This window comes from Podarcis raffonei, chromosome 1 (assembly GCF_027172205.1).
Source record: "Podarcis raffonei isolate rPodRaf1 chromosome 1, rPodRaf1.pri, whole genome shotgun sequence".
Lineage (NCBI taxonomy): Eukaryota > Metazoa > Chordata > Lepidosauria > Squamata > Lacertidae > Podarcis > Podarcis raffonei.
In genome coordinates, this window is record NC_070602.1 from 125,734,084 (window position 1) to 125,761,640 (window position 27,557).

At 40.8% G+C, this 27,557-nt stretch overlaps 1 protein-coding gene across 3 annotated transcripts in view; it reads left to right on the top strand.

The window, feature by feature from the left end:
- Positions 1–27,557, top strand: part of SATB2 (SATB homeobox 2) — a 128,537-nt gene that overhangs the window by 74,385 nt on the left and 26,595 nt on the right. For 2 of the 3 annotated variants that reach the window (XM_053361218.1, XM_053361226.1), the window contains 2 exons: positions 9,862–10,074; positions 14,805–14,960. In XM_053361218.1, the coding sequence (XP_053217193.1) occupies positions 9,862–10,074; positions 14,805–14,960 (369 nt within the window). The remainder of the gene's footprint in view (positions 1–9,861; positions 10,075–14,804; positions 14,961–27,557) is intronic. The other variant, XM_053361235.1, reaches the window with a different exon arrangement.

The following is a 27,557-nucleotide window of genomic DNA, read 5'->3' on the forward strand; positions in this document are numbered from 1 at the left end:
TTGGGAGATCATTTGAAGGCAAAGTTTTAATTTTGTAAATAAATTAATAAATTAAAATTTTGGGGGAGCTTTGCTCTCATTACTTATTAATGGAATTTCAGAGAATGGATAAAATTACTACTACTCAAAATTGCTTCCTGTTGCTTCCCCATTTCAACTTTCTACTGAACTCACTATGTTGTTCAACAGTGGTTGGATTTCTCAGCTCCTCTTCTGGCACTTAACATTTCCCACCTCCAAAGGCTGTACTAATGATGTCATCTAGGAACTGGGCTCACATTGCATCCAGAACAAAATGTTCCTTTAGTTTAATGAGCAGGGAAACCCCACATACTTTAAGAAAGGTTTGTGTACAAGATAAGCTTTCCCCTTCATGGCCAATGGCAGCACCTAGTATGATGAGGCAGCTACTGCTGCTGACAGCCCAGTATTGGGGGTGGGCGGGCTGGTTCTTGAGCAGGACTGACACTTGCTCCCCAGCTTGGATTTATCATGTGGCGGCAGCAGGCAATGTTCTGCTGTGAGGAAATGGTACCCTGGACAGCTCCATAGAAGATTGAGGCTGAAGACTTCATGAGAGTGGAGCTCAAGTGTTGCTTCAGCAAGAGTCAGCGTCAGGCTGAGCCTTAAATAGGAGCTGCAGCTAGATCTACCATCAGTGAGAGGAGCCTCTTCCCTTAAAGGAAGTGGCAGCTTGTTCTAGCAGTTGTTTACTCAGTGTCAGTGGAGGACAGCATCATGTACTTGGGCTGGAGGGGTACTGGCACCACAGGGTTTTCTTGCAGACATGAGTGTGTGTTTTACTTGTATCTGTTTAACCCTAAGCTGTAAGCTGTCTTGGGTCCTGCACTGGGAGAAATGCAGGATATAAACAAAGAAGTGATTCTGGTTGGCTAGATGCCCTATGGGCACGTTCCTCTCCCAGTCTGAATCCTCAGCCTTATCCCCTGAAGAAAGGGAGTGTGAACCTAAGGTCATGATAGGCAGAAAGCTGCTAAGTTGATGTTCCCTGGAGTGACATTATGTTGGTTCATTGTGGGAGTGTGTAAATGACATGTGGATTGCAAGTCATGACAATGCTGCTGTCACCACTGCAGTTTTGAGAAATAAGCCTAGCTATTCACGTGCCAGTTTATTGCACTTAAACTCTGAGATCCACCAACCAGAGCAAAAGACATACCTTTTGTATTATTCTTTGTCCAAGGATTGGCTCTACATTACAGAACAAAACCAGGTCTTTCCACACAAAAATCCACTCATAATTATCCTACTTCCTTTATTTCACCACTATAACATCTTGTTGTTACATTGTGAAATAGTTGGGAGCCAGGAATCCTAGATGTCCTGGGTGATCTACCCAGAGATCTACCAGTAGATCACAATTGGAGTGTGCCAGAAATTGCTATATCAAGTTAAAAAATGCTTGTTTAGAAAATCATCACACCACAAGTAAAATTTATGTGTGAACGAATCCTTATAGTGGAAATACTTCCTTTTTTGCAACAACATAATATTTTTGCTGAATACTTCCCCCCCAAATATCTATTGTAGAAAAAAGGAATGGTTTGGCTTTTCTAATACACAATAAAACCCAGAGAGTGGAATATTTATCGAAATCTTTGGATGCATAAGCACTGCTTTCTGTGATGTCAAGAAACTGAGCATATTTCTCCTTCCAAACTTTTTAGTGAAAGTATTTGTGCTCCCACTTGAGGCTTCAGCTATAAACTGAGGAGTAGCCCATTTTGTGGGCACCAGCAGGGTGATGTGTTCTTGCTCCAGGGATACAATTTATCAAGCCTCTCTCTATATTTTTGTGTTGTTTTTTTTAAGGACTTCCCTTTTTGTGAAATTGGGCCCGGTAGCCAGATTTCCTTAACTAGTTGGATGATTAGCAATACTTGTTTTATAGAACAAACACAGAAAATGGGAATATCTATGGAGGTAAAGATTTTTCTTATTGATAAAACTTATCTTTTGCTTATATAGGTGGAATAGATATTGGCCATCAGAATGGATAATTGTTGAAAGCATTATCTTTTAAGATCCTCACTTTATTTCCAGTTGCTTTGTGACATGCAAGAATTTTAATTAGCAGCTGTTACCCACTTATTGTTTGTTACAGTATATCTTTCCTCCCCATTGAAATTTGAATGGAAACACATTTTAAAATCTGACAATGAGAAAGATACATTTTTCTGGATCTGTAGGCTGGTTTCAGTTTGTGGGCTCTAAATCACTTGTGAGGTGCTCTTGTGTGCCTGTCATCTCTTTTCAAAAGAATCACAACAATGGCAGCATCCATGTAACAAAATGTAAGTCTGTAGCCTTGATAGTTGCAAAGAGAAGATTAGAAATAATGTATGAGGGCAAGGTATAAAATAACTGGACGCAAGAAATATTGCAAAAAGAGGTTTTTTAAATATTGTGAATATAAATATATATTTTTTCAAAGTAAAGGTCACTTTCTATACATTTCATAATAATAATGTATGAATATGAATCTCTGAATTGTTGGGTCAGGAAGAAACTAGCACAGCACTTTTTTTGATTATTTCCTTTGCAATAGATATGTGGAGAATAAATTGATGATGTAAAATTATGTATTGTGCCATCTTGATGAAAGCTGGTTAGTTTTTGCATTGCATGCTAAAGTTGAAGTGATATAGTGGATTCATATTGTATACAAAGGGAAGATGCCATTGGGCAAAAAGGGCAAAAAGGCTAGTGATTTGATTAGAAATGTATTTTTTTTCTAGCTCATTGGAAGCCAAATATTATCTGACCTTTGTCTTGTCTGCTTGAAGAAGGGCAAGATAACATTTTCTTTTTTCTGTATTAGGGGTATGAATCTGCTCTGTATGAACCCTGACTCATGAGCAGAGGGGCAGGAGATCTGTGCCTTGTCAGAGTGAAGTAGAGCTCCCATGAGGTCTGACAGGGCAGATCGGAGACCACACAGCACACCTCGTTGCACTTTGTGACTCAGGCATAAAACAACAAGACTGCAGAAAGTACATACAATATTATGCCTTAGCACAGAAAAACTATGTCTCATTCTCTAACTGTAAGGAAAATGCAAGGATGGAGTGGATGAAGGGTGTAGCTTTGCAGAAGCAAAACTCAAGAGTGCATAAAGGAAACATGTGGGGACAAAAAAACCTCCTTTATGACTGACACATCTTGTTTTCAATCAAAGGGAAAGATTTCCCATGGCTCTGTAATCACAGTGATTTGGGAGTGGGATAAAGAAATATAAACAAAACCACATGCAGGAAAATAAATCCCTTTTTTATTATACGCCCCCACCTGCTCAAAATCAGTTTTAAAGGTGCATAGCAAAAAGTCCGTGGACCCATTTGTGTGCAGTTTGCCACGTTTGCTACACAGGGGCACCATTCTCTTGTCTGAAATTTTCCGACCAATTCCCCACAAAATACTAAGTGAGCTTAAGTGATTCCTTTTTTATATTCCCCCAACTGCAACAGCTGTCTTTGTAGGAAAACTACTGTGGCCACCCTTCTGAAATTTGGTAGGGTTCAAGCCTTCAGAAAAGGTGATTATTACTGCATCCTCCCCCCAAATCTCTTTCCTCAAGCTAAAATTAAAAATACACATTTTTCTAAAATATTCAAGGAATTCAACATTGTGCTGTAGTGAATGTCCCATCAGCTCAAGCTCTTCAGCTTGCCAGGTCGAATGAGCCTCCTTTCTTCCCTGTCACACACTGTTCTGGGGGTTCTCCCTACCTGCTGAGCCAATTTTGAGGGTGTGTAGGGGGAGGAGCGGGGGAGAAGCCCCATTGCACAACCCAAAGCTCTCACGCAGGACATGGGCTGATGGGACTCATTAGGTGAACCTTGCGAAAGGTGTCAGGTCCACTACCCTTTGGCTGTATTTGCCTGTAATTTGGTGGGCTTAATCCAAATTGGAGGGACTGCCATGCCTGCAAAATCCATCCATTTCTAAATTTACAGCCATTATTTTTATTCCCTGTAACAGTGATTTTTAGGAAGCAGAGCTTTGTTTTTAACAAATTGGCTTCAGACTCAAAACATGAATTGAATCAAACAGACCACAGAGTGACTCGGAACAGATTGGACTGCTTCCTAAAGTGACAGATATAAACCCAGTTTGTAGCTGCTTTACACCTCTAGTATTTTTTAAAATAAAAATGTACACCATAGTTATTGTTCATATGTCTCTTAACATTAGTTACAAAAGCCATTTTCTGAAGCTAATTTTGTGCAATTTTCTGATCGCCTGAAATTTTTTTCATGCTGAGTGCTTTATGGCACAAGGGGGGTGGGTGGGAAGGGTGTATGAATTCAATAGGACTTATTCTCAGGAAATTGGAGATAGGATAGCAGCCTTTTAAGTTGTTAGAATTAAAAGACTTAAATTAAGTCTTAAATTAAAAGGACCCCTGGACAGTTAGGCCTTCTGAACATGGCCTTCTGCTTTCCTCCCAGCTCATGAATGTATTCTTGTTCTTGGAAGCAAATGTGTTGCAAGAATTTTGGATATCAAAATATGTTGCTTCCTTTGTGACGTCGTTCAAAATGGTCTACTTTATTAAATACAATACTTAGCAGTTGCATGTGGTTTATTTTGCTCTTTCCTCACAATTCCCCTGAGCTCCACAAGCACACACTGCCCTTCCTAAAAAGAGATACTGTAATAAAAAGGGACTTTATTAAGCTAATGTAATAGCAGCATTTTCTTTGAGGAGTAAAACATTTCATTTTTAATAATAAAAATTGAATTCCCATCATTGCACACTGTATACATTTTATTCAAATCAGCCTGAATGCTGCCGTTCCAAGGCTAAGGAGAGATCTCCTGAGATATATATACGTTAAGCATTAGTTAAATTAGTTTTAAGATTCAGACTCAAACCAATATGTGATAATGAATTAAAGTTTAAAGTAATACCAGTATTGAAAATGAGGACATGTTGTGAGACATAATGGTCATAATAGTAACTCCATAGCAGTTACAGAATTATCTCTTTTATTATATAAGATCAGAGACTAGTCCTTTAAATATGGGTGTTGTGAAAATGTCAGTGAGCTAGACACGAGTGTTTTCTATAGCTAAATGCTAACATCTTAATTGTGTTGAATGTATTGAATGTATTGAATTGTGTTGAATGTATTGAAAAACCTGAAACCCAGCATTTTTGTCACATATCCAAACAGACCTGAAAACATAGAAATCCAAAATGGAAAATAAGAGAAATGATCTTGCTGAATCTCCACCTCCACTGAAACTTCAAATGGTGTTTCTTTATTTGATTCTAAATGATGAGATTTTTCAGTAAATCAACTTTGCATTTCCTGTTCACAAGACTAGGAGTGTCTTATTTTTGAATGTAATTGAATCCCTATTTTGATATTAGCCCTGGGACAGTACTGGGGGACTGCAGTTAGCTCTTCACATGTTACAGCAACACCATGAAAGTAGTGGTCAAAGGCCAGCATCCTAAATTATTTGGTGTCGTCAGTAAACTTGGCCACCTTGTCGCTTGCCCCCCACTCTAGATAATTTATGAACAACTTGAAAATTACTGGTCCTAAATCAGATTCATTTGAAACCCCACTGATTACATCACCCAGTTGCAAGAACTGTCAGCTTATTCCTACTCTCTTCTTATTGTTCTTTAACCAGCTACCAATCTATGAGGGGACTTTTAAGTTCCCATGACTTCTAAGTTCACTCCTGCGTTTTGGGTGAGGGTCTGTGTCATAAGCTTTTTGAAAGATCCAGTATACAATGTCTACCAGATCAATCCACATGACACTGTCAAAGAACACTAAACAATTAGTGAGACAGAACAGACAGTTTTCTGTCTCCTCGATCCCTTTAAAAATTTATGGTATATTGGCTGCTTTTCAATCTTCAGGTACAGACTGATTTTAGGGACAAGTTGCATATTTTTATCCCAAAGGCCATCAATTTCAAGTTCCAAGTGCTTCAAGAACTGTTGAGGGGATACCAGTTGGATCTCATGATTTGTTCATTTTTAATTTGTCAGTAAGACTTAAATCGTTATCTCCTGTCACAGCTATTTGCCTCAGTTCTTCATGTTCCCTTCTTGAAAATGTTGGTCTCCATGTGGTTGTGAGCAGCTGCTGCAACAGTGATGTGAGCCCATGAAAAATCAGCTCACACAATTCTGCTGTAATGTGCAAATTTATGCCATTAATGGTTCTATTGTGAGAACATTCTCTGTAACAACCGAAAGTGATAATATAAACTTATTACCTCTTTTGGTTGTTACAGAGAATGTTCTCACAATTGAACCATTAATGATTATTTTGAGGTTTCGTTAGCAGGAGCAACTAGATCATTTGTTGTAAATATGTTACATATTGTAAAATGTAAAGCCCCAGATACCTGGCATTTTGAAGACTCATTGTAAAAGTTTAGAATTCCAGATTTGCAAATCCTATATGTAGCACACTTTTTTTTAAAAAATTCTCTTACCCTCATTTTTAAAACACTTTTTTAAAAACAGTCATGTTGAGGTTGGAAGGCTGTCTAGATAGCCATTTTATGAGTTGTCTCCTTGAGACTAGATAAATATTTGAGAAGCAAGGTATGGTTACAGGTTTAGGTCTATACAGTAGAATTTTGGGCGGTGATCCTTTGCCCAGTTTTTTATGTCTGATGATCTTAAACTTGCATAACTACATGCAGAATTGGACCTCTAGAGTTGCATGGCTATTACTGTATAATTTGTCCCGTCCCCCCCCCCCCCCCCCCCGCTTTAAGAAAATGCTCTGTTGGTATGAGCTAATTTAGCCAATGGAATTTTATAGCAAATTACAAATGTTGTGGGTTTTCGCCTCCTGCTTGTCCTCTGTAGCAGAAACATGCTTTGCAGAAATGAAAACAATCTCCAGCTATCTTCAGGCATTTCTCAAAAATAGCATCACTACAGTTTGTCTGGCTGGGCCAGTTCCCTTACCACACACCTGGTGTATATCACTTTAAAAATAAATTATGCCTCATTAAATTACAATTAAATGAAATCATGATCGTTTGTTTTTCTTGAAGGAAGATGCTTTGCATATTGAAAGCCTAATTTGTTGCAGGTGAGAAAAAGCTGAACAGATTATTTAGCATCACTTTATTCTTTTTTTTGTAATCCTGATTGTTGGTTAGTATTTGTATATACCATTTCAGAACTATATGAACATAAATGATAAGTGCTCTTATGATATTTTGTTTTACTGACTTCATTATCTATTTGCCATGGGTTATCAGCATAGTCTGTCAGTACAACCTATTTTCAACCTTGCAATGAAATAGATTCCATTTTTAAGACATTACTTTTGCATGGAAAAAATAGTCACATTCAACTATTTCCTAGTCTGAATCATCTTGGGGTTCTTCTGCACATCTTTCTTACTCTTGTAAATGTAACATGGGAAAGAGTTGAAAATAATAATAAAAACGGGAAAATGCTTCGACAATGCTGAACTGCTTTCATGGTCTTCTGATTCCACTGGATCCTTTAGGGAAAGTGGGCCATCATAGGATCCAGCAGGTCATTTATAGTTCTGAGCAGCCCTGACCTTTCTTCCAAACACCCCATTTCAGGTGCTTATGCTGGCTAGCTCTGGAAGTAGCTCCCACTTGATTGAATTGTATGACAAGCCTCTACTGCAGCAGAGCCTTCCTCCATCAACAGCTCCTCTCCACTGGCATAGCCGATGGAGAGGGACTCACTGTTCATCCTGTCACACACATATACAGCAAATTTTGGAGGTTTGGATTGCTCCCTAAGCAAACCAATACTAATAAATAATTAAGTTTAAAATTATTTGCCATTTTCTTAAGTACGAATAAGGTGACCACTTATATAGCTCTGCCTCCCGAGACTAATAAAAATTGAAGGATTTCTGTTCTGACTCATTACCAGGACTGTTAACTAGGATATTACTCTTCATACCTGTGTCCTGGCCTCCAATATGCTGTAGGCTACTTAGCCCTGTAAGTCCAGAAAAGATGGGTGGTGGTATCGTGTGCCATAACTCTGTAGGATGCTGTCCTAGCTTGAGAAACATAGAAAAGCATAGTAAAGAAGACGCTGCACATATACTTTCTCTTTCCCTATTGGATTTAAAATACAAAAAAGGATACATAAGCAGTCATTGTTGAAAATATTGCCAGAGGGGAAGGTGTTGAGGATGGGAGTAGATTTCCCATGGAAGGGAGGATGAAGAATATTAGGAAAGCAGTGATTGGGTGTCTCTTGTCTGATCAATTATTTGCAAAGCTACTGTAGTTATTAACTAGGTATAGTGTGACTTTTTAGGAAGAAAATTCATAATTTTGTAGTAAACATAATCATCTGTTCTACTAGGCAAAGACATAAAGCGTATGGTAGCACAAGTCTCAAAGCAATATTTGAAATTACTTAGTAATCAGTAATATTTATATCCCAATTATTGTCAGGATGCTGTCAGTGGCTTCCGGCTGATTGCCGTCCTTTTTTATTTCAATCTTTACAGAGAGAGGCTATAGAACCCAGCCTCTTGGATAATGGCGTTGTCCCGAGTGAATCCCCACCCCCCATCTCTCCCATTTCCTCATTCGTCATTCTCACTGTCTCCTCTACGGGTGCTGCTATGTGCCCTCTGCCTTTGAGCTCTTTGCTCTCTTACCTTTAGGGCTCACCAGGTTCTGGGAGATGGAGGGTCTGGGGTGCTTTCTAATGACAATGTGTCAGCTGGGTGTTGTCCTGGCTCTCCCATGATTTCCCAGCTTTTCCTCTCATCTGCCTCTGAGATGCTACCTCCCTCAAACCCCTGTTGTAAATCTATACAGTGGTACCTCTGGTTACGAACCTAATTTGTTCCGGAGGTCCGTTCTTAACCTGAAACCATTCTTAACCTGAGGTACCACTTTAGCTAATGGGCCTCCTCCTGCCGACGTGCCACTGGCGCACGATTTCTGTTCTCATTCTGGGGCAAAGTTCTTAACCCGAGGTACTGCTTCCAGGTTAGTGGAGTCTGTAACCCGAAATGCTTGTAACCCGAGGTGTTTGTAGCCCAAGGTACCACTGTACTATCTTCTTCTTCCTCTTGCCTGGAAGGGTCAGGATGGGGAGGGGGTCTCCACCATTCCTCCTCTGCCCAGTCCCTGACAATTGCTTAGGAACATCTTATGTCCTATGCCCTTGCTTGCTTTCTGTGGGCCTAACTACATGCTATACGAATAACTGAACCTCTGGCTTCTTTCATGTAAAGCTTGATGTATTTGATGAATATGGACATTGCCATATCTTGGCTTTCTAAATGAGGCAGCAAGCAATTTTCAAATTATTAATTTCTAAGATGAAGTATCTTGAGAATTTCTCATATTTGCAGCATTTTCTCCCATTAGAAAGAATTGACAGGTTTGCAGTGAATGAACTGTAACATCCAAACTCTGCCAAACATTTTTCTTCATAAGTCTCCTGTGCTGTTTAAATGTCTGAACTAAATTTACCAAACTTGGCAGATTCCTGAAGATGAACAGGGCTGCCAAGTGTTTCCAGCCTGAAGCAGTAAGAGTGAGAGCACTAATAGTTCTTAAAATAGTTTCAGGAGGCACCTGGCTATAATGGTAGTTTTACACTGACCCACCTGCCTCTTTGGCACCTCGTTGTTCAGGTTGATCTTAAATATATGATAGAATCTGAACAGAAATGCTCCTAAATAAACCACAGTCCCAAGAAAACAAGGTTTGTTTCTACAAAACATTCCCTGTGCTTTAACATCTTATGAAGGGTCTCAGCATTGCAACCTGGCTGGTTACAATAAACACATTTTTAAAAAGACTTGGCCTTTTTTTAATTTTTTGAACCAGGGATTGCTATCAGAGATTCTGCGTAAAGAAGAAGACCCTAGAACAGCTTCCCAGTCCCTCCTGGTAAATCTGAGGGCAATGCAGAATTTCCTCAACCTGCCTGAGACAGAACGAGATCGTATATATCAGGATGAGAGAGAGAGGAGTATGAACCCCAATGTGAGCATGGTGTCTTCAGCTGCCAGCAGTCCAAGTTCCTCCAGAACCCCCCAGGTAAGGTGCAACCCTATTATAATTGCTTTCACAATTGTCCCGTTATCCAGAAACAGACGGGCAGGCATCATTTGAGATGACCTGTTAGGATTTTCCCATCTGGTATTCAGCCCACTTGAGTGCTTCTTGGAAGCTTGATTTTTTAGGGTTTGGAGTTGAGCTAACAGGGTCATGTTATCTTCTGGCAATACTTTGTAGATGAAACTAGTTAGTATTTAATGCTGCAAATATAAAGAATGAGAATTCAGTGAACTACATGAAAGAATTCAAATGCGGGGCAGGTTGTGCACATCAACTGTGATTGAAAGCATCACAACACTGATGTGCATGTGGAGGCCCATGGAAATGAGGGTAACTCCAGTCTCTTCAGCGATAGAAAATGCTCCTCATACACATCTCCCCTGTATGCTTGAAGAGAACTAGGCAGTCACTGCATCCTCTGAACCGTATTGTAGCCTGTGAGCATCATAGCTTTTCCATTAAGTGTCTATGATTTTACTCCATGATTGCCATACTGATTGGAATGTCATCCAGTTCTTCTTCTAACTAATGACAAGCCAGGATTTAAGCAGTCAGCAGAGGCCCTTTTTTGAGTTATAATGAAGGATTTGTTGAGGTGACTGCAACCAGCTGGTAGCAAAATGCATTTAGAAAATACAGCTCATCCAGAACACAACAGCTAGATCGTTTACTGTGATTTGCCACAGCATTTGAGAGCTTTCACTGGACTTTAGTTGTTTTCTGGGCATAATTCAAAGTGAAGATGCTTTAATACCCTAAATGGTCCGCGTCCAGGGTTCCTAAAGGACTCTGTACCCCTGGTGGCACTTAACTTTGGGGGCCGCATGCTAGAGCCAAAAGTGGTGCGCAAGTCTAGGTACCCCAGAGCCTGGTGCACTGCTCCCCAAAGCAGAGGGTGGCTGAGAAGGACACAAGTGGCATGTGCTGGCCCTGGTTCCAGTGAATTTTATCTGCATCAGGGAAATAGATTCCATCAATATGCTTGTTGAAGGCAGCCCTTTTCCTGTGGCCTTGTTGGCCTAATCTCCATGCCACATTGTGACCTACCTCTCTGCTGGCTTCACAGCAAGAGGGAAGCATTTTGTTTCCAACAGTCCCTCTGCCAGAGAAAAATCGCCTCCCTCCTCATTTCACTGATGCCTTGAGATCCTCATAGTACCTAACAAGAACAAGTTTCACAACTTTCAGGATGGTTTACAATTAAAAGAATATATATATGTTCTCAGCGCCTTCCTGCCTCCCACAATCCATGCCGGAGCGAGAGACAGGTACTGAGACAAACTGTGTGTGAAGCCCATTCACCCCTGTCCCTGGGGGGAATTTGCAAGGATAATTACCCTCAATCATCGTTGTTTTTCCTTTGCCAACAATCTCCCGCTGTTGTGGGTGCTGCCTCCATTAAGGCAGAGCGGAACCGGAAGCCTAACTTCTGAGACCCTTCAATTCATATTGATATACTGAGGCTATTATTGGATTGTAATTGAAAACTTCAATTTTTTTTATTATATATGTGTGTGTGTGTGTGTGTGTGTGTGTATGCAAACTAGTATAATTGCTAAAAAAGCAGAGTGATTCTTTTTTAAAACAATCAGTTGTGTGTGTCATTGTAATTGTGAAAGGCCTGTGGCAATAAACAAAAAACATTTGCTTGTTGCTGGAAAGCTCTAGGATTGGTTCCCAGGCTGCCCTCCTTGGCAGAGCATGCCACAGAGAAGGTGCCACACCTGTATTAGTTCTTTCGCCTTAACTCTGAAAAAGGGGGCACCCTTGAAGGGTCTCAGAAGTTAATCTTAATATCTGAGAATATTCATGTGTGAATAAAGAGTCGATTGCATCCAAGGTAGCCAAGTGAAGGAGCTCCTTCTTCTGCATTATCTGGAGGAGTGTACTGTATATAGAAGAAAGCTCACCCAGGAAAAACATAATTTGTCAGCACTAGTAGTATACCTTAACTGAAACAGAGGGAAATTCCTAAGTTATAAAGTGCTATAAAATGCACATGTGATTTCTACCCAAGACTTGTCACTTAGAAGGGACATATTGATGCTAGGAGACTGCCTTCAAAATCAGCCAAAATGGGTAGACAAGAGAAAATGTATTACAAATTAATGACAAATTTGTTCTGTGCCAAAGTTAATCCTATATACAAAATGTTGTTTCCATAGATACCAATCTGTGATATGATTTTGCAGTGTGGTGGGTAATCTGAGAATGTATCAAGTAATACAGTAAATACCCCCATTGTATTCCCTGTTGTTTTAGTTCTTATCCTTAGTTTGTAGCTTTACATTGATAAACTATTATTTTGAGATGTGTCCTTAATATTACGTGGCCTGTGCCAAATTAATCCAGTAAAAGAGTCCAGGGGTATTGAACATGAAAAGGTTTAAATGCTGATTTCTTTCTTCTGTGGTAAATTTATTTAGTTAATTTCTATATCCCACACATTTATTTAGTTCTGTCATTTTTCTGTTTGAAGAAATGGCAACAAAACTTCCTGAAAACAGCATTTAAAAATTAACAATTATAAAAATACAAATCAAAAACTCATAAAGAAACAAAAGAAATAAAAAAGTTAAGCAGCAGCCCCAGCAAACTCTTGTTTGCATACTGTGCCAGAATTTTTTCAAACACTAAGCTAAACCATGGCTTAGCACACACAAACTAATGTGCAAATTCTCTCAGAGTGAAGATCGTGGCAACTGTGCTCTATGCCCAGTCCTGCTGCTGCTATCCTGCCCAGCACTAAGCCATGTTTGCTATCGTGTTGCAGCTGAATCTGTCCCCCAGACAAACCACATGCAACAAATGAAGAAGAAGACTAGGCTTACAGCTCATGTAATGTAATGCCAAACCAAACCATGGCATAGCCCTGGGTAGCTGCAGTATTCACTCTGGGAACTCATTCAGGGAATGTGGAAACTGGGTCGCAGTCTCTGTCAGAAAGAGAAATAAATAAAACATATTTGTATTGTCTGTTGAAAACTGAGCAGAGACTGGAAACCAGGCAGGCCTCTTTCAGGAGTTCATTCTATAATCTTGGTGTCACAACAAAGAAGATTTGATCCTTATACCCATCCACTTTGCTGCCGATGGTGGAATTACAATTATACTTCCAAAATTGCATGCAACTCCAAACTGAAGGAACACATCTTGCATTTTTCTAGGCAATATAGGTCTACCTCTGTTGAGACCTTTCCTCTCTGCTTTGATCTTGCAGAGGAAGGAACTGCAGTTGCATACTTCACAAAAAGTCAGAACATTTCCCCCTCTCAGTTGCTCACTGCTGAGCAGCTGATAGGTGGAAGAAGACCCAGAGGGCTGGATAAAATCTGGCTGTGTTCTGCATGTGGGCTGAGGGGAACATCTCTGGGTTAAACATACTATTTATATTCAGTACCTCCCTAAATCAGGCTGTTTTAAGGTGCCAGCATGGGAGAAATGACATTACAGTCTTTTTCTATACACACGTTAGCTTAATTTAATGTTTCAGTTCCATAAAAAGCTTGCTAGATTGGTGTCCTAGATTGCTGCTGTGTGTAGATAACTGCTGTTAGATAGAATAGCCTGTGCAATACAGTCATACCTCGGGTTGCGAACGCTGCGGGTTGCGTGTTTTCGGGTTACGGACGCATCGAACCCGGAAGTACCAGAACGGTTTATGCACATGCGCAGAAGACCAAATCGCGTCACGTGCATGGCAGACGCGGCGCTGTGGGTTGTGAACACGCCTCCCGCACGGATCACGTTTGCAACCCAAGATTCCACTATATAGGTTACTTGGCAGTTTCAGTCATGTATCTGACTTGTACTGCTGAAACTAGCAGCCAGTCTGAACAGGTTTTCATCTGGTTTCTGGTTTTGGGGTAATGACCTTTCCCCGTCCATTCCTAACTTCTTGTTCTCTGATGGCTTAGTAAGTGGAAGTGCCAATATTCTCTGTTTATTGTCCTTCATTTGTCCCAGAAGTTGATTGGAAGTCATTCAATTAAAAGGAGTGCACTGGAATATGCAGAACTGCAATATGAGTTTAGGAGACCAAGGGCAGCACACCACACATACTGTGAAGCCTGGTGTTATGAATTTTTGTTCATTCTCACTGATTTCCTAGGTGAAATTAGGTGACTATCTGGGCAGCATAATGATGGGAAACCATACATACTCAAATGACATACATATAGCTTTAATAAAGGATGAGAGAGACTTGAGGGAGTGCATTAAATTGAGTAATAATTTATTATTTAGAGACCTCTATGCATTTACTCATTTTTTCTGGAAGAATTGGCTCTTCCTCCAAGGTATGCAGTTTTATGGGGAGAAAAAGCAAAAGTCCAAATACTCATGTATGTATTATATTGTATTTTCTGGCTAGCCCCATCAAGTGACTGCCTGGGATTTAATTCTTCTGCTATATAACCTTTCAGTTTTTTGGTATATGTGCTTCTATGTGTGTTGAGAGTGAGCAAGCTCTGTGTGTGAAGAGAGGGGGGAAGGGAGGGAGAGGGAGAGAGGACTGTGAACGTCCTATAGGAATGCACTGCAATTATTTCCAATCACAATTAACCTGATTAGAATAATGGACAGGAAGTGTCCCTCTGTAGCTAATGCAGTTTGGCATCAGCTGACTGAAATCCTTTGATAATTTCTGCACAGATGGCTGGGCTGAAAGCAGCACTTTTTTAATTATTATTTTCATGGTCTCTCGGTAGGCCAAAACCTCGACACCGACAACAGACCTCCCCATTAAGGTGGACGGAGCCAACATCAACATCACAGCTGCCATTTATGACGAGATCCAACAGGAGATGAAAAGGGCCAAGGTGTCTCAGGCTCTGTTTGCCAAAGTGGCTGCCAATAAAAGTCAGGTGAGTAGAGGGTTCTTTTTGAAAGAGCAGAGAAAGCTTCAAGGTTGAAATTGGACCCATCCCTCCCCCCATCATTAAAGTATATCGGTTGCAGCATTAGTAACAACATCAATGATCCCTGGAGAATCCATTGCACTTTGTCTTTTTGCTCCTAAATTATTTCTTTCTGCCTCTTTAAAGTGAATGGCTAGCAAAGACAAATCAGATTATCTTCCTTTAACTGAAAAGTAAAAAAAAAGAAACGGGACCATAAACTGCTTCCCTGTCCTCCACCTGGTGCAGTAAATCAAGAACCCCTGAAATTATAGTGTTGTACACATTTAACAGATTTGATTCCTTAACAGTTGTTTGATTCCTTAAACAATTCTCTTATGGGAAGCCAACAGAAAACCACAGATTGATTGATCACTGTATTCCTTGTAGTTTTAAAAAATATGAAATGGAAGCATTATAAAATGCTGAAAGTAATTCTGTTACCATCATTCACAGAAATATTGAATTTATTCTAATGTGTTACATGGATTTGTATATGAGGAGGATCCAAATTTTTCTCATGCTCATTTTCTTCCTCCTCTTCTAAATCATCATGTCTCCTGTTGCACCACTTGTTTTCAGTGCAGCCTGTGGGCTAATGTTCACAGAAAAGGCAAGAGCCCAGGCACAATATGAAATACATAAAAGGAAAATGCCATGGAGCCCTCTTACACTGTTAAATGAATAAAAATCTCATGTACCACATGGCAAAATATAATGAGACTGGAGCTGTTAAACGAATAAAGCTGTTAAAAGCATAATGCCACTTGGCACAACTACTGTGCATTTAACGGTTTTCCACTGTGTAATAAATGACATATGTGGTAAAAGTGCAGTAAATATAAAAACTGCACACAATTGATTTTGCAAACGTGCCCTTCGTCCTTGCCTGCATACAAATACCAAATACCAAAGATGTGTGTGCAGTGTGGCCAAGGCTGGATAGTCCTTAATCAGGACCCTTTTAGGACAAACTGAATTACCAGGCTCTTTCTGAGGTTTGGCTCCAAAATGCCTGAAAGCTTCCTGTCATTTTACACAGAAGAGTCTTGAAATAGAAAGACTGTGAGCCACCCAAAATAATTTGGGTGGCTCACTAGCTTCCGTCTGTGCCAATTCGAATGTAGAAATTCCAAAGGAGCCGGCCACCATCTACTCTCTAGAGCTAGAATGCATTAAACGTTCTTGCTGTGAGCATATAGAAACTCCAGATAGGAAAAAAAAGCAGGAAGGGTTTAAAATGTGTGAAAGTGACATTTGCTGTGGCTGTGCCCAATAATACTTCATGCATAAGCATTTTTGAGCATGTGCTCCTTTTGTTTCACAGGTCTAGTAGGTAGCACTGATTACTCTGTGATGCCTTAATATTAACTGTTATCCTGAAGGCACTTGGACTTTCTGTTTACAGTAGGTATAGGAAATTTGGTCAGCGCTGGTAACCACATCAAAATAATATACTATGAGCTTGAAGTTGCTATTTAGTATAATTTGCATATCATGTGTACATTTTCATGAACATTTTCAAACCATAGCTGGTTGCCATGGTGCCTTTATTGTACAACTTGAGTTCTGGGGAGGCTAAGACAGAGTTTGAGAACCAGTGGCACTTCCACTTTCTTATAGGGTCATCATCAGCATCCATCTGTTAGTATAAAGTTTGTAACAACCATATATGGACGAGAGAAATACTAATCTCTGGAAAATTTATAAGATCCAACTTAACGCAGAAGCATGTCTAAAAGTACCTAGTAAGCCTCTAAATAAATTCCTACTGACAGCCAGAACTCATAAGTACATAAGAACAGTCCTGGCGGATCAGAATGTGGTCTATCATGTCCAGTATCCTATTTTCAAACATGAGCAGCTGGATGCCCTAAGGGCACCAATAGGACCAGTGACTAGTAGCAACTGTCATGGTAACACACTAACTATATGGCTTGTCACTCTACCCAATCTTCTCACCAAATGAATTCTTGAGCAAAGCAGTTTCAAAACAATAGCTCCATATGGTGCTTCTACAGAGTGCATGTAAGCACTCATTCCAGACCATCTGATTTTGAGGGCTACACATATCCTGTTCCTTCCAGATTCCATAGAAGATAGGTACCAAAGCAAGTGTTCTCCACTGCATCACATTTTGATTTTTTTTCAGAGCTAAAGTCAGTATTTGTTCTGGTACTTATCCCAAGATAATCACATAAAAGAAAAAGAATCACATAGAGCAGCAGTGGGGAATTGGTTCCGGCATGCAGGCTAGGTGCTGTGGTCTAAACCACTGAGCTTCTTGGGCTTGCTGATCAGAAGGTTGGTGGTTCAAATCTATGTGATGGGGTGAGCTGCCGTTGCTTTGTCCCAGCTCCTGCCAACCTAGCAGTTTGAAAGCATACCAGTCTGAGCAGATAAATAGGTACCACTGCAGCAGGAAGGTAAATGGTGTTTCTGTGTGCTCTGGCACAGTGTCCCGTTACGCCAGAAGCAGTTTAGTCATGCTGGCCCCATGACCCGGAAAGCTGTCTGTGGACAAACGTCAGCTCCCTCGGCCTGAAGTGAGATGAGCGCTGCACCCCATAGATGCTTTTGACTGGACTTAACTTTCCAGGGGTCCTTTACCTTCCAGGGGCCCTTTACCTTTACCTTACCTAGGTATCTATCTTTCCCACCATCTGTAGGCATGGCTGCCCATCTGTCTGTCACATTATATCACATGACTTGTTCCTTCCCACATGTTTTGAAATTAAACTGTGTAGGATGTATGGTACTTTGAAGCCCAGATAATAAGCTGATGGTTTGGGCTTCACAGCACCACACAGGGTTCCATGAAAGCACTGGTGATCAGCTCTACATGTATTCAACTCTTTCTCATTTTTGCCAGACATGCAGGGGCATGTGCAAATGGGAGGCCATGAGATAGGACTGAAATGCACGTTCTGCTTTCTCTCTGGGTTATAACAGGATAACAACAAAGGTCTGCCACCAGATTGCGTGTGGCCACCATATGTTGCCTGGTGCAGAGCACATTGGGGGCTGATGCAAGGGGAGGAGGGGTCCAAGCGCGTGGCCGGAGGTGGATGCATAGCCTTCCCTTCTGGCCACGCATTTCTGGCAGGAAGCCAGGCACTCTCCCGGCCAATCAGGAGGTAAGACTTGGGCAGGTACTGGGACTGTCGCCTTCCTTTGAAGTGGTCCGGTGCCTGGTGCCCAGCCTCTTGTCCTGCATGGATCTGATTGTCACTGGATCATCTGCCCTCCTGCCCCTTTTATATTTGCATGTGTGCTTCAGCCTGATGGTGAGCAAGCTGAACTGTGTATGGGCATTGCTATAGATTACTCAGTTGCTGTATTTGGGGCCAAGGGGGAGTTTTACCTGCAGACAGATTGACCCGTCTACAGGTTTTTGCCTTCCTCATAGCAAACACCACAACTTGGGCATTTAAGGCAGTGGGTAGTATCCTTTTAACACCAGGGTACCCCGTTAAAGTGGTAGAGCTGTCTGGGAGCCCAAACAGGGGGCCATAGCATCCCTTCCGTGAGGAGGCACTGGCAGGAAAGTCACATTTGACCCATGTCCAAGGGCAACCTTCATGCCAGGGTCCACCCATCTCGGGTTCAACCTGCAGGTGGTTTGGTTGAAGGTGGATGCTTATCCAGTGCCTTTTGCCACTGGCTTACATATGAAAACAATAAATTTGTGGCCTAATTTAACCCAGCCAATGGTCTCCTGTGCCTTGTTTCTACTGTCAATCTCCATTGGCACACAGTGTTCCATATGTGCCTGGGTCATGCAAATGGTTTGTTCCTTTCTAATTCAGGACATGGCTGGATTTTAGCTGCACTGTATGCATATTTCATGTACAGAAGATCTGAGGAGGATAAAGCAGGGAGGGGGAGCTACAGCTGACTATCAAAAATTGTGCTATAGCTTCAGAGGATTCTCATAACTTGCCATACAGTGGTACCTCGGGTTACATACGCTTCAGGTTACAGACTCCGGTAACCCAGAAATAGTGCTTCAGGTTAAGAACTTTGCTTCAGGATGAGAACAGAAATCGTGCTCCAGCGGCCCAGCAGCGGCAGGAGGCCCCATTAGCTAAAGTGGTGCTTCAGGTTAAGAACAGTTTCAGGTTAAGTACGGACCTCTGGAACGAATTAAGTACTAACCCGAGGTACCACTGTATTTCAAAAATCTGGACACAACGGGTGTTGACCTCTTTTTTTTTTTTTGCAAAATCTCAAAAAAGAAAGGATAGGAAAAAGATAGTTTTTGAGCTATTTTTAATGAAATTTGCCAAAATCTACACTTCCGACATGGACTGCCATGCATCTGGATTTTCCTGAACATTTCAGCGATTTTTGCCTGGAAGCTTTTTAAGAGGGCCAAATACCAGCTATGTCTGGGAAATTCCAGATGTATGGCAACCCTACTCATTCACTTGTTGATAGTCTCATCAAGTGTGCAGTTCCTTCTCAATGTCAGCTACTGCTCTTGCCGTCAAAGAGTCTATCCACTAAATCACAGTGTGATGAAAACTTAAAACGGTCAGTCTCTTATGATGATTCATATCATGTGGCTATGGCTGTCATCTACATCCTTAACTAGAACAAGAAGATAAAGTAAAGAATTCAAGGAATAGTTTGGCAAAACTGGTGATTAAACTCCCACAAAGATTACGGTAGAGAATGTTGCATTTCAAAGGTAATAGGAATAATAGAGCAAAGCCAGCTTGTCAAGGTTTCATTAAGCTTCATGGCAGAACTTGCCATTATAGCCAGTTTTCTAGCCATTCAGGTTTCTTCACTGGGTTATTTTAAATAATAATGAGCTTTATTTTAATCAAGATTATTTTAATCAAGAAAAGAACAAGTTCAGAAACCTGGCTCATTTTCTACTGCTGTAGATTCCCAACATGAAGAGAGTTAATCACCACTGAACATTTGTTTTAAAGACCTTTGCATGGGTACAATTAGAAAGTAATCTTTATGTGGTTAATAGCATGATTTTAGTCTCTTTAAAAACATACATCACACATTGCCTTTTTTGTCACAGATGCTGACATTTTCTGCACTGAAGATGTGGGTGAGGAAATATCCTTTTACATATCTTTGAGTAGAGATTTTTTTGAATCATTTTCACTAAAATCTCTTCATTTGCCTACTCACGTATTTGCTGGTATCCCTGCAAAATGTCAGTGCAGATACATTCAATTCCTTAAAAAAATAAGAATATGAAATGAACCAAGCTGCTGCTCAAGGCCAGTTAATTGACTTAGGTTACAATCCTAACTCCACTTATTTCTTTTTAAAATTATACCGTTTGGCCTCGCCAAGCAGGTGGCTCAGTTTGGGGGCAGCTCGTGGGCTGCTTAAATGACCCCTGTGGGCCGCTTGTGGCTCATGGGCCTTAGGTTGCCGACCCCTGTTCTATAGCACAACTCCTTGTTGACATGAGTTGTGATTCTGGCCCATAGGGAACCACTATTATTGCTCCCCTGACAATCTCACTGATTGATTTGGGGTGTACAGGGTAAATTGGTTGTTAAGTTATTCTGGGCCCAAGTGATTCAGGGCTCTGTACACTAGTATAAGAACCTTAAACCTGGCTTGGTAGCAGACAAGAAGCCAGTGCAGGCCTTCTGACGCTAGTGTCATGTGTTGGTGTTTGGTTGTTTTCTGGAAGTAAGCTCCATTAAATTTATTAGGAGTTATTTTTGAGTAGACATGGTTAGGGTTAAGACACTTTCTTCCATGCAGATGTCAGTGCTTGAGTGGTGGTAAGTATAATTTCAAGATAAATTACCCTGGGCAGCTTATTCCCTGCTTCCATTATGAACATTAATACATGGATAGAACATTGTCAGTGGTCTTAAAATCAATGCCCTTCAGCTTTCTAATAACACAGCAGTTACTGTAATAAAATCTAGCTTTCTTCTGCCAATAATTCTAGCCTCAATGTGTTTGAACATACAAAGTTCAAATCATTTCTGTATTTCTCTTGTGCTACTTACATTAATGTGTGAAATATATAGTTTATCTAGAGGCATTTGTGATTCATATGAGCATCCTGACCAATGCAGGTTTTACACCCGTCTTTCAAACACCTCCTCTGCTGTCTGCTCCACTTGGTCAAAATTTGGTGTGAAAAAGCTGTCAACCTAGCAGAGCACCTTTAGGATGCATGTACTGAACAGTGTCCTTGAACCACCCATCATTTTTGTCTCAGTCTTTTTGGTGTCACTGGCAAAGTTTTGTGTTTTTTCTCTTTGATGCCTCCGCAAATGCAGGAAGAGATACCTTTTATCGCTCCTCTTTCCTGAGTTCAACAGAAAGACTTGGGTGGGGAGGTCTGTGTTAATGCCCACTGTACTACCTTTCCAAGCCCTGGATACTGGATCAAAACAGACATGACTTGTAGTCCTCAGCAGCATTTGGAGCAAGGCCCTTACCTCACCAGCTTTTTGGCAACCCCTGTTTTGTGTTGTTGAAGACCCTTCTGGCTCACTGCACTTTAGCTGAAAGCAACGCACTGAGTTTCATCTACACCCACCCACAAAAAATTACCTTCCTTGGCTGATGCTTCAGGGCATAGCAGTGTATCCTCACAACCAAACAAGCTTAAGGAAAAAAAAATATGGTACTTCTCACAAAGAAGTACCCACACAAGAAGAAGCAAAAGGAAACCTGTTCTTATTGTGCTTTTGCATCATGCGTTTAATTCAAAAAGCAGGAAATCCCCATAAGCTAATATTGGGACTGTGAACTATTGAGAGTTGATGAGAGCTGTGTGGGTTTGTCTGGATAACAATGGCATTTCCAGAACACAGAAAATGAATGTCTGGATATGCCCTAATACATAATGAATAAACCTACAAGGCAAGTGTACCTGATCCTATTCTGTTCACATGGAATATTTTGTGGAGTTTCTGGATGTATGAATCCTTTTAACAACCGCTCTGATAGCTTTTTTTGGTTGACCGCTACTGCTGACCTAAATACGACAGAAGTAAAAAGGTCAGCTGGCTAAACAGGATCAATGATAAATATGGGAATGAGCTGCATTTCTTTCTTCATCTACCTCCCTTTTCCTCTAGGGGGTTCCTTGTACATCATGCCTGAAATGCTTTTGTTTATTGAGCAGCCAAAAGTTTAGTTACCCTGCAGATTCTTTCACTTTTTGCCCTGGGAAATACATTTGATTGGAGTTAGAGAAGTTTTAAAGTAGGACATCTATATGATACTTCCAAATTGCTAATGCTAATGCATCCACATTATTTAATACAGTTTAAGAGACTTGGTAGCATTCTTTATACAAATCTGCAGGATTGTGTGCAAAACAGAATTACAAACTGAATTCCTTGCTACCATCACTACAGCTTTTCTTTACTGTACAGACATACCTTGGGATAAATACACTTCAGGATAAGTGTTTTCGGGTTGCGCTCCGCGGCAACCCAGAAGTAACGGAGTGCGTTACTTCTGGGTTTCGCTGCTCACGCATGCGCAGACGGTCAAAATGACGTCACGCACATGCGCGGAAGCTGTGAAACGCGACCTGCACAGACGCGTCTTACGTTCTGTTCAGGATGCGAACAGGGCTCCGGAACGGATCCCGATTGCATCCCGAGGTACCACTGTACAAGAGTCACAGCTCTTTATTTGTGGCAATTGTCTTTTCCTTTCCTTAGAATATTTGAATGAGATCATGGAGTCAGGTTTTGCTATCCGCTGTTTTATTGTGTTTACATTAGTAACCCTGTTACACAGTGTCATTGTTTGTAATCAAAAACATATATATATTGTAAACATTAAAACAGATTACATATGACATGCTAGAACCCACACCCAACCTGTCATGATGGTTGATTATGCTTTCATCCCACTCTTTCTTAGGAAGGCGCAAAGAACCTTCAGTGGGTTTCTCAATGGTCTCCCACCCAGACACTGATTACAATTGCCCCTGCTTTTGCTCCGGCATCAGATGTTTTGTAATTTGGTTCTACCCACTAAAAACCAGCCTGAATTAGGATGTTTTTAAAATAGTGCTTCAGTATGTAGTAGATTAATCTGTCAATCATCTAATTAAATAATTCAATAAATTATTTGATTAGAAAGGGGTAAGCCTATTTTTAAAAAATCATGCAGCCCATTTAATTTTTTTCCAAGACTATTTTTTAAAAATAAATATCAAAATTGTGAGTTCTAGGCACTATCTTAGAAAAGAAATTGGGCAATCCTAAAGGGGGTCAGAGAGCAGGGGATCCACTGCTGCACCTGAAGGGGTGCCAATTTGCACTGGCCAGGGTGGAAGGGATCAGATTTTCCCTCCCCTTTTCACTACACCAGATCCAGTATGACATAGCAGAGAGGTCTCAGGTTTGAGCCACTTGGTTTTTTGGGGGGAGGTGTCTGTGGGGCTAGTATCCTGCAGATCCTGCCCCAACCTTGACTCCAAACTCCCCCTATCAAGGCTTGACACTTCTTATAGGAGAACCACTAGCAGGACAAGCAGCTGCTGCAGCTCCTTTCCACTAGGCTAGGGAAGATGACATAATGCGTCTGGGGGTAGGGGAATTAGGGGTTAGGCATACACTCAAATCCTCCATTTTCTCATATACAGGAGTGCCTATTCTAACGTGCTACATGTGAAGCATCTAAAAAAATGTTTTCTCCTGTTCAAAACTTGTTTTTACTTGTGGGCAAATTTTATACAGATTTGATGGATGAATGGTTCATATGAGTTTTAATCAGTTAGGGTGGCGATACGATGCACACTTGGGAATAAATCCCATTGAATGTAGTAGGTCTTCTGCACAGGCCTGGGCTGTAAGATTTCTTTAATCAGATGACCGTCCTTTAATCAGGTGACAATGCCTCCAAAAGAAGCTTAGGTTTATACATGGTGGGCGTTCAGAAGAAAAATATTGTTAGGAATGTGATTTGCGTTTGTCTTGGAGGTCATAGCAGGTCCTTGGAAAGGAAGCCGTTTCAGGGATGTTTCAAGAAGTTGTAAGCCAAAGGGAGCAGAAAGCCTGCTTGGATACTGGAAGGCTATCCCAACCTAGGAACATTTATAGCTGGCGAACCAGCCTAAGCTGGGACTAAGAACTGCTAGCCACAGAAGCCACTTGAGACTCCAGTAACTAGTTGGAATCCAGGAGTATACCCAGACTACAAACCTGTTCCTTCACAGAGAGGCAACCTCTCCCAGGACTGGTTGTGCGCCAAATTCCTGGACACAGGAACCATCCATCTGCAGCACTTCTGTCGTATCAGGATACAGCTCAGTTTATTAGCCCCCACATGACAGACACACGGCAATAGAGCACACCCTTTACAGCAATCTTGAAGTTTGTTACTGGACTTATTTGCATAGGAGAGATGCTGAGTGACGGAACTGGGCCACTAGTATTTTTAAGAGTGGGATGTCTAATAACAGCCTAATTCTATATACAGTAACCTGCCTTCCCCAAAACAATGTCACCAGGAACATTAGCCAAAAGCCTGAAATCAACACGAATGCCTCCATTCCAGAGAAATTCTGTATTGTATCAGCATTTCTTGCATGGAAGCAATTCTCTTGGAATGCTCAATAAAACACACATGGACTCCCTCTGCTATCACCTCCCTGAATACCCCCCCCAACAACTTGAGGGTTTAAACAAAAAGAAAAAAAAGAAAAGGGAGATTTATTTATTAATAATTCATGAGTTCTCATCGAACATGCACGAAGCAACGGTGCTATTCAATAGAGAATACTGTCATCTGTCACTGTTTTATTTGACATTTACACTTTTTTTTTTGCTTGGTACTGCAAAACTTTCTTGGATGGCACGCTAAGATTATTTAAATAGAAAACAACAGCAGCAGCAGAGTGCACACACTTTCTTACCTGGTGGTTTCTGTTTGTTTGGGCATTGTGTACGTTGATGAGATGGGCCTTGTTGTAGCATAGGGTTCTCTCAAATATTAGCCACGTTGAAACCTAAAATCTGTTGTTCAGTCGAGCTGAATATATAGTCCTGAATGGATGAGTGAAAGACAGTTTGGGTAAATAGATGGAGGGCGAGGACAACAGTGACTAAAAGATTTGTTGTAGATAAGTGTACAAGTAGGCTGTGAAACAGAGAGAAAACAAGTAATAGCTGTTGTGAAAGAAACTGACACAAATGAATTGCCAATGCTGATGCCAAATAAATATTTATAAATGGCATCAGAGGGAGGCCCAGTAGTATAAAATTGCAAGCATGAAGAGGGCATTTAGCACAATGACATTACGGAGTTAGGAAGGCTTAGCAATTTCTTGCTAATATTAGACTCATGAAAATCTTTCTGCTCTGTAGGTTAGTTATTATTTATAAAAATCGCAGAACCAGCTGATACATTCATAAGCTAATTATTGTAGCAGCTGGGTATACATGGTGCAATATGTCTGAGGCTGTGAAGTATCACAGATTTCTTGGGACCTGCTGTGGTGTGTGTGCCATAGGAGGCTAGATCCCTTAATCTGATCAGCCAAGCAAAGAGTTTCTGGGGAAACTGGATTAATATTTCCCTAAATAACAGGAATGTGATTCACCTTCAGAACTGAGCTCTGCTAAACATGCCATTAGCTTGCGTCCACTGGGGAATTGAGACGTTCTCAGGTGTCCTAAGGATGGGATCTTTGCCTGGTAGCTTCCCTTGCCAGAAATTAATTTGGTTTGCTCATATCTGCACACATGGTCACACTGCAGTCTAGTTTTCTCCTTAATAGCTCCACGGTCAAGACCTTGCAAGTTGCTTGGCAAATTGAGCACTATGCTTCCTAAAGACTAATGGCAGAGAGCACATAGACCATAATGAGGCCTATAGTGTCAGGCTAAGTGACTGTAATGAGTGCAGATTATAGCACTGCTTATCAATCAAATGCAGCTGACTGTTGTGTGAGGCATTCCAAGATCACAAGCAAAAATGGTAGCAGTAAGTTGTCACGGGTCTCTTTTCAAATGGAGCCTTCTCTTAATATAACTGCCTGCTCTGACAGATCAGTAGGTCTTTGGGTTTAGATCACTCAGAACGTTGACTCTGAACAGGTGTGGGATTTTACTTACCCTTTAAAAAGTTTCTTTAAGGTTGTAAGTCTCTCTTACAGTTTCCCTTGGGAAGTTTTAACCATACCTGCTTTAAACATCTGAAAGTGTGCAGTTGGAGACTTACTCTGATCAGTAAAATGGATGGAGAAATAGCAGCTTCTCCCCCCACCACAGATGGTTTATTTTACATTTCAAAAATTATTTCCTTCGTACTGCGGAACCCCTGAGAAAACACTTTAGAGCCGAGAATTTTGTTCTTGTTTGTTTGTTTTAAATTGTTATTAAAGAGGTACACAGGATTTGGGGGTGTGGGCGAGAGAATATTGGTGGAAAATCAGCCATCACCTGATTCTATGGTTAGCAACATACCAACTAAAATACCAAATGCAGATATTTATTCCAAGCAAATAATTAGATATCTCCTTTTCATACCCCCCCCCCGGCAGCTTATTGCAAGAAAAGATCGGGTCTGCACAAATGTGGCCTCTCACTTGTAAAAACAAGGCAGTGTTGTGTTACAGATTAGTTTATAAATCCCCAGTGGCTTCACAGTTCAGTGCCTACAGCTGCTGCAGATGGGCCTGGGTTTTTGTCTCTTCGCTGTGCTGCAGCCGGCAGTTGAAGGAGAAAATGGAATGATCAGGTTATTAACATGTAGGCCGTGAGGAAGAGGCTGCACAATGAGAACAGCTGGTGTTGCTGTCTTGGCTGATGCAGCGGAGATAATCAAATCTTGCCTCCCCCCCCCTTTCCTTTTCCTTTTCCTTTTCCTTTTTTTTTTTTTTTGGTAAAGGCAGAAGACACAGTGGAGAGTTAGACAAACAACGATGTGATATCATATGAGGTCTCTTTAATCGCACCTTGCATCAGGTTGTTACACCAAATCTTTCAATTCCTTTTTTGGCTTGTGAAAAGCCTTTCTAGTCAGGTCCCTTCATACACAGTTTTGAAGAAAGACATATTTAACCTTAAGAAAACAAGATCCAGCTCGAAATATTAAATTGACACAACCCCATTGAAATTGCTCAGGCCCCATGGATTTTAACAGGATGGAGATATGGTTAGTTCAGTGCTTAGACAATCCAGACAATCACTTGAGATGATGGGCTGTAGAACTGTCAAAATATTTTACTTAATGAAAGTTAGGAAATGCATGTTTTGTATGTTGCTTCATTATTATGTTGAATTTACTCTCATAAAGCCACAAGAAAGGGATGATTCAGTCATTGCTATGCAAGGTTGCCTACAGGTGTTAACAAAGATTTTTTTGCATCAAAGTTTACAGATGTTCTGTGTATTTAAAAAAACATTCAATATAATTGCACTTTCTCTATAAACGTAAGTAGATAAAGGTGAGAAAGTTTGTCACCTATTAACAAGTAGTGTCTTTCTGCCCTATGGGTTACATTAATCATTTCTTATAATGGTATTGGAGAGACAATGGGGTCAAACCGTTGCATTAACATCACCAAGTGACCTCGATGGGGTACATGCCTAG